This window comes from Hylaeus volcanicus, chromosome 7 (assembly GCF_026283585.1).
Source record: "Hylaeus volcanicus isolate JK05 chromosome 7, UHH_iyHylVolc1.0_haploid, whole genome shotgun sequence".
Taxonomy (NCBI): Eukaryota; Metazoa; Arthropoda; class Insecta; order Hymenoptera; family Colletidae; genus Hylaeus; species Hylaeus volcanicus.
Window position 1 is genome coordinate 15,226,446 of NC_071982.1, and position 12,089 is coordinate 15,238,534.

At 40.4% G+C, this 12,089-nt stretch overlaps 1 protein-coding gene across 1 annotated transcript in view; it reads left to right on the plus strand.

Moving 5' to 3' along the window:
* Window positions 1-12,089, plus strand: part of LOC128879647 (netrin-3-like) — a 78,238-nt gene that overhangs the window by 35,834 nt on the left and 30,315 nt on the right. The window contains exon 2 of the mRNA XM_054128980.1: window positions 11,232-11,420. Within this exon, the coding sequence (XP_053984955.1) occupies window positions 11,232-11,420 (189 nt within the window). The remainder of the gene's footprint in view (window positions 1-11,231; window positions 11,421-12,089) is intronic.

Consider the following 12,089-nt stretch of genomic DNA (forward strand, 5'->3'; position numbering starts at 1 on the left):
TCTCTCTCTCTCTCTCTCTCTCTCTCTCTCTCTCTCTCTCTCTCTCTCTCTCTCTTTCTCTTTCTCTTTCTCTTTCTCCTTCTTCGTTTCCCCTTCGCTGTTCCGGAGACTCCCCCAGGGGGATAGGAAGAGCCATCGGTAGCCGGCAGAGATTTTTGCTTTTTATCCCTGCGAGCTGCTTAGCTGAAAGCGACCCGTGCACTAGACCATGCGTGGCTTCGATACACCCCGCGATCAGGCTAAATCCAATCACTGCCAAGGGGAGTCGAAGAAATTCCATGACCAAGAATGCTAAATCGTACACGGCGACATAAATTTTTGGGACGATGTTATTACTAGATCGAGGATCGTGCATTCGTCGTATACAATCATAAATGAATATAATATAACGAATATATGGTAAACGTAATCAAAAGGTGCGTGCACTTGTACGAAACGAAATAACAATATTGTTATGTCAATTGTAGAATACTTCGACATAGATTATTCTAACGTGATATTGATATATTTATCGATAGTCTGTGAATTTCACGCATTTCATAAATTCATACAGTAAAATTATTCTCCGCCTTGCTTACCAACAAATACACAAAATACGCAGTGCGTGTCTTTCCTTTTCATTACGGTCATCTATAAGAAAGTTTTATAATCTGAATTTATGCGCACAGGGTGTTTCAGCGTTCCCTGGGTTCAACGAAACTCTGCGAAAGTTCCAGTTCTTGCAGTTTCCGTGCAGACACCGTGGCCGTTTAAAGCATAAATCAATTACCATGGGAATATATACGGGCAAACATCGCTGCAAATATTGCGCCGCGCAGATAGGGGAGCTATCGGAATTTATTTCGCGTCGCACGGTATAGCTATTGATATCGAAACAATATTCCAGTTATATTAAAAAAGCATCGCTCGTATATAACAGGGGCCGTACAAGTAATTGACGGCCAACGCACGTTTCTATATTTTAAAATGAATTTTCCTGAGTTAAACCATCTGTCACGCATGGCTGCTGGAAAATTGGCTACTTGGAGGAAATGGAATGGTTTATTGTTACGGATGATTTATACGCAATCTATAAGTGTCAACCTGATGGTCGTTACATTAAATCTACATATACGTAATCTACAAGTCTTAACCTGATAAACATCGAGAACCTGATTACATTGATAATTGATGGGTTGTCGTGATATTTTTAAAGAAATTTTTGAAAAATTCTGTAGCGCGTAAAATTGGAGTACGTGTTTTTATGGGTGCCAGGGCGATCTTCTTCAGCACATCGGTGCCGAAGAGTCATCATTCGTCCCTAGGGCTGCGGCCACTGCTGCTTCAGCCCTTCCCAGCCTCTTAACGGGCTTCTCGTCCGTTTACTCTGCGCTATTCCGAAGCCTTAACACACTATACATAGACAGAATATGGCCGAATTTCATACGGGTATATTGTTGGTGTTCGGTGATGCGGATAAGCTGAAAATCGAAACGATCAATCGGGAATTCCTGGCATCCGTCCATTTATCCTCCGGGATTGAATCAAGCAATGAACAAAAAATAGGGGGAGAATGGAATCGATAGCAGTAATGCTCGGAAGGGAGGAGGTGGCTGTTCTAGGTATGCTTACAACAACCTTCTCTACCGGAAAGTAGGCTCCAGGGAGCTTTAATTAAGCAACTAATTTCGAGGCACACTTTGCTCACGTAGACGGCTGGCAGACATACGAGCCTGCCGCGAGAACATGCTGGGAAATTTATTGGGATTGGAGGGCTAAATCGAGCAGTCAACTCGTAGCCCTTCTTCCTATTCCGTAACAACAGAATGGTAGCGAATATAGTGGAAGCGAAATTTCGTTTACATTTATTGGGATTTTTCAGGAAGGTGTCCCACAATTTTCAATAAGTTTAATTTAATTTGCTACTCAAAGGTTTCTTTCGCGACTTACATTTAACTGTTTTTGTCTGAAAGTGTTTATAGAAATAAGTAGACTGGCACGTCCCAAATACCCTTACATAATAAACAAGCTCGACAATACCTAAAAATATCAAATCAATTTTCTAAGATTGTCCAGCTTCACGTGACATATTCTTCCACGATGAATCTTTTCTCAATTCTACGTGTAGTATTTCCACCTGTAGCTGACATTAGGTAAACATCGAACTCCTCGCAGGATTGTTATTAACCGTGATGAAGCAGTGTTACCTTTTCGAAAAGACGCCGTGGTTCGAGGGATTGTTTGGCATTGAAAATCGAAGGTCTGCCGGTCTGCCCGCCCACATATATTTCCTTAAGACCATTTTTCCTCCGTGTCAGCTCTCTTGGAATAGCCAAACACGCTTCTCTACTTCACGAAACCTAAGCACACACGGTGAAGTGACGTTGTTGTACATACAACGCGAGGCAACGCGTGTGCCGCTTACACGGCCAACGGAGATTCCAAGTCCAGCATTGTAACGCAATCCACGTGTTATAATTCAAGCTAACGCGATTGCCCAGCAATACGAGTGCTTTCCTTGCATTCGTTTGCGTGGGTAAATATTTTCTTCCAGATACTCGCGACGGGCTCCTTCCAACTCGATTCGTTAATTTCATTATTAAACTCTCGAGGGAAGCAATTTTTACCTGTACAACGATTCTACCGTACAAATATGGCGTCTCGCTTGAAGATAGTATTTTTTTCATTTCAAATAGGAATTGTAACCGTACGAGTGCTTTCTATTAAACGACTCCCACGATCGTTGGTTTAACTACTTGTAAAGTTGTTGGAGAATCCTGGAAAGGAATCGAAGGAAACAGCGTTTATTTGGCGAAGAACAATTTCAGATTCCAGGTGATTTAACCGACTGATTTTTTGAGATCACGCGAAGATGGCTGGGTCATATAACGCCGGAACAAAGTGCGCCTCGGTTCACCCTCGCGTTGTCAATGTTCCTTGAAATGACCTTGTTATTTTTTACTACGTACCTTCGAGTTTATTACTAGCCCGACAGTTTTGCACCATCTTCAGAGATAACGGAAGAAGTAAAGTATCGGATTTACGATCTCGAGGCGGATAAGCCACTGACAGGCTCTAAGGGTGTTTCCAAGTTTTACTAACAAGCTAAATTGTGGGGTGGGAGCTACGGCCAAATTAAATATTATGTTGTTTGTTACGTGGCCCTCGTGGGAAGTGACTCAAATTTATCTCGAGATTCGTTTAAATTTTTTGAAAAATCGGCATTGTAGTTTATTGTTAGTTTATTGTTTATTGGATTCTTTGGACAGGAATTTCAATGAAACTATATACATACAAGTCTCAACTTAATGGACATTACGATGTATCTGTATGCATGCAAGTATCAACCTGATGGACAGGGCAACGAAACTATATACAATATAATTCAACAGTCTCCTTAAATGCACAAGTTTCTCTACGATAAGTGGACAGTAACATGATCCGGGATCGGATATCCCAATGAGACAATCCTAATGCAACAATCAAACATTTTTTATTATTACCATTTTTGTTGTAAAACTGCTACCATCACATTCCTGACATTTTTCTGGTTAAAATGAGACCAAACACGACGTAATTCGCAACATATTTACTACATATTGTCTCACCGAAATAATCCCGGTGTTGGTCGCCATTTCCGCATGTCGCTCCGTCCTCTTCTTCATTCGCTGTCCTTCTCTACACTCGAAGTTTGTTGACAAAATATTAGAAGATACAGTATCGACTGAATGAGCCATGCAAAATCGGAGATCCAAAACATTGCACTCGAGTGTTTTTCTGTGTTTACACTTGACTCGAGTCGAGCGTCGAACGTAGAAAAGGACAGATAGTGAAAGAGAAAGAGGTCCGAGTGTATCAATCGGCGAGGATCATATTACACCGGTGGTCGGGGCTACTCGCGCAAAACTACGGGCAAAAGAAATATGAATGGGCTGGCAGCGATAGGGTTGGTATCTGAGAGACGTACAGAGTGCAGAATTAGCAAACTTTGAAGCGTTATAGCTTGAAAACTGATAAAAGTCGTGTAAATACATTAAAGCTTAATGAATTCGTCTTGAAAAATACTATCGTATGGTATAAAAAAAAATATATAGTTCCATTTGAAAAACGAAACTTGACCATTATATCACGTTAAATAACAAAGTTAACAAAGATTCCTTCGCGCTGAAACATGAGCCCCATTTTACCATGCAATTTCTATATTTCAAATTTTGCATTCGGCCGATAGTTTTGGAGTTAGAGCTCTGTATCACTTAGGCTGGGACACCCTGTACATACAAGTCTCAACCCGATGGACATTACAATGTATATGTCTGGATGCAAGTCTCAACCTGATGGACATTACAATAAAACTATATACATACAAGTGTCAACCCGATAGACATTACAATGCATCCGTATACATGTAAATCTCAACCTGATGAACGTACCGTTCATTGTATCACGAATGTTTAAACCTGAAGACCATTTCCTTCCACAACGAATTAAAATTGAAACACCTACTCATCCTTAAAGAGACCGATTTATCCAAAGCGAAATTTATCGGCGACCGATCGATAATTAAAAATGACGAAGGAAACGTAAATTTACACCCATGCCTACAAACGATAAAAATTCTGTATTCAGCCATGTGACACGTGATAAGAGCAAAAAGTCACAGGTGAAACACGTGTTCCGCTAAGGAGACGCAGGTAGAAGCGCGGGCGGTTTGTCCCCGTCTACTAAATAACTTCTTGGGCGCAATATAAGTCCACGAAGGAGAGCCGTAATGGCGGAGGATAGTAAAGTCGTTCCACTTCGCATACCTCTCGCGTGGAATACATTTACAGTAAGTGCTTGGAGCTAGTAGCAACTTGGGTGCGCGACTGACGACAACATAAACAAACACGTGTCCCGAGATGAGACCATTTGTAATGAAAATGGCGAACAGGCACCAGGGCCGTTTACGTGGCGTCACTCCTAACCTAACGCCCATTATCGAATCCACCGCGAAAGAACTCGCTCTAAATCACTCGTTTCTTCTATTTGCATATCCAGACTTGCATTTTAGTAGCCATACGAGCAATCGTGTGGATTCTGGTCTATATTTAGTCTACGGTTTCTCCCATTTTTTAAGGAGAGCCTACCTATCGTTGGATGTGATTTTATACGGACGCTGAGGTAATCGTTTAGTAAAATTACTATTATTAAAAAGACATTCAAATATATTGGTGTTTAAACGCTTTCAGATTTCTCAGATTTATACATCAGATGTATAAATACTACAAAATTGCGTTTAACTGTGAATTGTATCGTAAAACTACATCTAACTGTAAATTGTATAAAACTATATTTAACTGTAAATTGAAAACTGAAATGAACTAACCAAAAGTGCGAAAAAAAAAACTAGCCAAACGTGAACAAACACAACCTTTCTTTTGAAACATTCGCCATAATTTAATTTCCTCCCGTCATATGTCACCGCCTGGCATCATTAATTGACCCGTTTCCGATATCTCGTCGTACGATCAAGGTTTCATGTTATATCGAAAAGGATCTACCTCCTCCCTGGACAGTGTATTTGACGAAGGTTTCACAGGTAGCCTAATGGAGACCTAATTCGTGGTTGGGAGCATTCGTTCGAATCGCTGACCGTCGGATACAAAAGAGACCACGGTCGGAATTTCATTCAGTTTGTTTAGGTGATAGGTTGAAATCCATTCCCATTAAATTTAGGCTCGTTAGGGTAACTGGACATTCACGGAACGTCTACCGAACGCTGAAACGCTCAGGATGAGCCAACCTCGTTGCTCTCAAAGGAGATCCGCCGACCTCGAGCAGGTATCATCGACTTCGGAGAATCTCGACGTTGATTGCCAGCTGTATCGGTAAGATCTGATACAGACACTCGAGTTTTCAAAGGCAGCGAAAGGTCACGAACCCTTCTCGACTCCGCGCCGTGATACTTTACGTCGAATCTCAGTAGTCGAGGTTCCGGGCATCGTATCGTGCGCTAACTTTCGCGGCTGAGCCGTTAGGCTCCTTTATTCTCTTCGTGTAACCCCTTTCGGAGAACACAGAAAGGAGGATACGTGAAGAATAGATACATTCAGAGTTTTTTGGTTGTAATACTTGGTACAGTTATACACAACTTTAGGTATGCATCATTTTACGTCTTTTAACAGTATTACACTCTCGCATGTAATAATGCTTATCCTGATTTGCACTTTTTTACGATAGAACAGATTACGATACAAAACTAAACTAAACTACTTACGATACAAAACTAAAATCTTATATACGCAATCTACAAGTCTCAACCTGATGGTCATTACATTAAATCTACGTATACGTAATCTATAAGCGTCAACTTAATGGACATTACTATAAATCTATACGTAACCTACAAGTCTCACCCTGATGGGGATAACTATGAATCTATACGTAATCTACAAGTCTCAACCTGATGGTCATTACATTAAATCTACATATACATAATCTATAAATCTCAACCTGATGGACATAACTATGAATCTGTACGTAATCTACAAGTTTCAACCTGATGGATATTACAATTTAACTATTCGGTAGCTCGCATTAGAGTGAGATTAAAGCGAAGTAGTATACCTTACCGTCCGAATAGTTGTGCGATTCGGTCCATTTGAATAAAATCGCTTTTAGATCATCGTAATCCGACACATTACGCAACATTCCGGCCCATTACTTACGAGACACGGGTTTCGACGCAGAGGATAAGACCGTGGTCGTTAAACGCGAGCAGAATATAGCGTGTCGGATCGATCGAGTATCCTCTCGATAGTTAATAACCTTGTTCAGCCACCGTCTGAAATTTCTTGATCGATTCCTGTTATTAAACCACGGCTGGCCAAGCCTGGGGTTGTTTTCGTTGAGGCATTCGCTGTAATTAGCGATTAACCATCCTGTAATCGATCTTCTGCGTTTTCTGGCTTTTCCACTGCCCCTTCGAATGGGGCTTTTATGCTTTAGGTCTCGCCGTGATTTATTACGCACCCCCGAGGAGAAGATTTACAGACTCGCACTTCGAGAGGAAAGAAAATGGCACGATTCTTGATCTGCGATTGTTAGACTGCAGATGTTTATGCCAGTTAATATTTTCAGCGACAGAGGCGAAGAATTGTAACCGAAATGGAAGCAAGTCTTATTTTCTAAAAGATGTAATATAAGTATTAGGGTGTAACATTCTAGAACGATATCTTTTTTTTATGATTGAAAAACTTGACTCGTCGAAAAATACGATTTTCTATTCGAAAAACATTGAATTTTTTGAATTTCGAATAAATATAATCTTCCCCAAAACATAGTATTCTTTAGCTCCTAATTTGTCTGAACTGCGCTCATTTTTCGTTATATTATAATATAATGTTTCGTTAAACAATTCATTCTCATAAAAACTCTATTTCTAGTTAAAATGCATTATGCGATTGTTTCTACCTTGGATTTTCCATTCGGTACATACCCGTATTTTTTTTTGTTCCGCTTAAACACCATTATTCAACAAGTAGAATTTGCAAACGGGCTTTTTCGCTCGTATTCGAAGATGAATTCTCGACAAATATCGAGCTTCGATCGAATATTCGCCCGAGCGATTTCGCGAATCGGAGAATGAATGGGAAAATGTCAACGAGCGGTGTGCAATGAATTTACGCGCTGCGCTGCAATTGCAGGCAATAATTCCAATGTATATACGTTGGCACGAGAATAAAAAATATCCATTAGCCGTGAATAAATTCAAGTTCTCCTCCAGCTTTAATACTCTGCATTCGATTTTATTTTCCTCGATTTATCCGCGGAAATTCACGTTTCGATTTTACAGACTCTTTCATTTTTCATCTTTCAACATTCCAAATGGATGAAATCGATAAAATATATTACATTTTGAACAGCAGTTTCAAATCGAGTTTCAAATGTAGTGCTAATTTTTACTAACCTTTACTTCAAGCAAGTCACAATCATCGATCCAAGTAAACAATCTTTTGTTGAATGCAGCGATTCGTTAAGTAAACGTGAACTAAGCGAAGCGTCGAGTGCGCGCGATTCCCTAAAGCAGAAGGTATCGCTTCGGCGTTAAATTATGTAAAACGCTGAATTGTTTCGCGCTTCGATCAAGCGTGCACGGTTTGGCAATTGCTTTCAGACGATAGAGCGGCAATTACAGCCGTTCTCGGCGTATCGGGCCCTAAGAGAGGACCATTGTCGCCAGAGACGTCGAGGACCATGCTTCACTGAAATTTCAATAAGAGCCTATGTAGCCTGCACTTAGCGACCTTAACCGAATTACAACCTCCGCTTCGCTTTTGTCAAAACGACGAAGAGACTGCGCATAAATTGCCCGCTGCAATTTAATCTTTCGAGTACGCGCCGCGTACGCTCGAAGAACGTTGACGTTCAGATTGTACCGTTATTCGGTACGAGATCCGTGTTTGTTCCGATTTTCTGAACACGAAACTACGCCATTCAGAAAATTCAATGAATGATGAATTAAAGGAGGATTGGGTAAAAGATAACTAACAACGCACCGTAGAATTAATGAACCCATCCTCTGTTTTTCTCAATTTTTGAGGTCTTTTTGTCAAAGACGTCAAAAACTGCCACTTTGTTTTGTTTTTTTCGTGTTTATATAGATTAAGCATTTCTTTGGTCTTTTTCGTTTAAAGTACTACAATTGTTTATATATATCATGGCACCCATGATTCTTTTTTTCTTTCTTGGTAACTATTCTAGTTCCTTATCGCTCCATCGAATACCTTGGAACACCTTTATAGTTTATCCACTTCCCTCCATCTTGCGCGGTCGCGCACGTACAGTTCACGTGTCCGTGAAACGCTTAAACGTATATGTATTATATGTGAACGTTTAAGGGTCTCGGCGCACCTAATTAATCGTATTACACCACCTCGTTCGAAGCAATAACGATAGCCTAACGAACGACGAGAGGATATTCCGATTAGAGGCGGCGCACGATTTAGTTTTACACGTTCTGAAAATGGCTTCCCTTTTCTTTGAACGAAAACGAAACCGACGCGCGTTAAACCGAAGGAATCCCGTCGCCATTTACCCAAGACGATCGCCTCTTATTAGGGTATCCAGAAATCAATCCCCCGGGGAGTCATTTTCCCACGAGGGACAGTTTGTTGGAAAACTTTCTCCGTTGAACGCTTAATTTTTATCGTGAGCTCTTAATTTGTTTTTTTTTTTTTTATTCTCTTTGAAAATTTGAAAATCAATGATCAAAACGGGAGTCGGCGTCTCTTTGCTTGAAGAATTTTTTAAAAATATAGAACTCTCGAAGGAGTTCTGTGTGCAGTTTGTACAATACCTTTTCCCACGTTCAAATTTTTTATAAATGCATAAAATTCCACAATCTAGTTATCAACTTCCCAAGAATTTCGTTTAATCTGTTTCTTTCCGCTAGATACATTAACGTAACACGATACAAAGGAAAGGAGAAAATAAGGCACGCTCGACTCGGTTTGACACACGGATTAGTGGGTCGAGTGATTGTGTACTCGTACACGGAGGAGGGTCGTTAAAATTGCAACCTCCCTACCGATTTCTCCATCCCACACCCTTCTCGTTCACCTCTCCCTCTCCCTCTCCCCCTCCCCCCGGGTCCCCAGTCTATCTGGCTTTCAATTATTCCGTTATTTTCAAGAAGTCACGAATAAGAACGTCGGAGCATCGTGCTCGAGTAGAGGAAGTTACGGCACGATTCTTCTCCAGATACTTCTTCGGTTCTCGAGAATTCAATGGACGGCTGGCGCTCGATACGACGCTGCGGAAACTTCTGCGGGGAATCTGGAATAGAAGGAAACGACGAAAGGTGGATGGGTCGGGGAAACGGAAGCGAAAAGGGCGCGGGAAAACTGTCATCGTTTCTGAAGAACGAAGACACGTATCGAGCTTGTCTCCTCGTTCAACGAATCCACTCCTGGCTTATTATCGTCCCGTAAATATCTGAAAGGAGACACCCTCCTTTGTTCCTTTTATAAAACGGATAGAGAGTTCATCGAGAAAAGGTTCGCCGAGAAAAACTTCGGGAAGGGTTGTTTTGTTAAATCAACTGGACGATCGATTCTCGAAAACTTGGCTCAACTTTGCATTTACCATAGCTTTGCATTAGAGAGGAAGCTATCGTTATTGGATTTTTAGTGACGTCGAAGCTCAAAAGAGGTGAGAGCAATATCGGTGCAAAAGGAAAAGAACGTTTCGTCCTGGGCCTCCTAGTGGACTCGTCGGCAGAGATGGGCAAAACCATACACTTCGAATAAATCTGAAGTTTGCCGATATGTTTGTCTCGTTTCCTCTTCTGAACATTTTCCAAAGAAGGAAACGAGACAAGCATATCAGCAAACTTCAGATTTATTCAAAGTCTAGGGTTTTGCCCATCGCTGGTCCTCAGTAAGTTACCTAGTTACTTAGTTACCCGTCCCTTATACACCGGGATGTTTCGAGTTTAATCGGGAATGGCTTCTTTGTAAATCTCAGATGGGACCGAACACTTGTGAAAAACGTGTTCCTCTCGTGGCGAAGCCAGAAGGTGCCACCACACTACCGACAGTAGAATCTAAACTATACGTTCGTAAGCATATGCTTGCCACTGAATACATGTTCCTATTTATCTCATACGTAGCGTATTTATCGACTCGATATAATTGCACTAGCCTACGAGCAATCCACTGCTACATTTATTGTATCGAACAAATACGATACGTTGATCAAGTGTACTCTTAGAACATTTAGGTAATTTTTATTACTTGCACTGTTCTCGAAAGAGAAATTAACATCTCGAATTTCTCGTGTTCCAACGTTTTTACTAAATATGCAATGTCACTTACATAATGACATCCGTAATAGCAATAGAGTCATTCCATGCCAACTGGGACACTTTTTGGAGTAACATCTCAGATTTTGTCGAATTTTGGATATGTTGTAGCCTTTAGTGATATTTGAACGTATCTCAAAGGATTTAAAAAAATTTTGAAAATTGTCAATTTTACAGCTGTTCAAAGTTTTGTGCTAGCTTTTCTTCAAAAAAATTTTTATTGAACTAGGCAACGGATGAAAATGACTTTCTACGTGCTTATAGTGAAGACATGGAAGTATCGAATAAAAATTATTTCAGAAGAAAAAAAATTTATCAATTATAAATATCAATTTTTGTGTAGGGAGCGGTTAATAGATAATCAAACGAGACGAAACTAACCGCGAACGTGCACATGTATCTGTTTCAGAATGCAACTGCAATCTTCACGCGAGAAAGTGCAGATTCAACATGGAACTGTACAAGCTGTCTGGCCGTGTCAGCGGAGGCGTTTGTCTGCAGTGCCGGCATTTTACGGCAGGAAGACACTGTCATTATTGTCGGGAAGGTTACTACAGGGATCCAGAGAGACCGATCACGCATCGTAAGGCCTGCAAACGTAAGTACTCCCCGACAGACGTTAATCGTTGCTAATTTCAAATGGGATACCCATGTAATTCGACATTCCATATACGATACACGAAAAAGTATTCAAACGCTTGCTTCCCGAATTGTTGGCCAATGAAATTTGTAGGTTTCACTTGCATTTGTGAAGCGATTGAACTCGAAAACAGTAGAAATTGAATTACGAGTCGACATTGTTTACTGGCACTATTATTTATTATTATATCATTAGACTGCGGATTTTTATGCAAAATACAATCTTCGCGAACATGCCTACAAAAATTAAACCTAAATAGGAATTTTTTTTATTCTGCAAATATCATAACATGAACTTTACTTTCAACCTTTTTTATATTCTTGCATATCGTTTTCATTTTGTAGGTTCTTGCGCATTCAAATTTCCCATAAACGCGTAAAGATCCGCAGTCTATATATTATATATTGTTACAGAACTTCGTGTTCGTTCTCGTATATGTTATACTCTTTGCAACCTTTATTAATCATTGAATCACTTGCCTCGATTAGTGTAGGAATTTCACTCACGACTTTCTGCAATAATCGAGGTTCCATTGATCGTATAATATAACATTGTTTGCTGACACGATGCAAATCGTTACAAAAGCCTACTTATTACCCCGTTATTACTATTAATTTCATCCGTTTC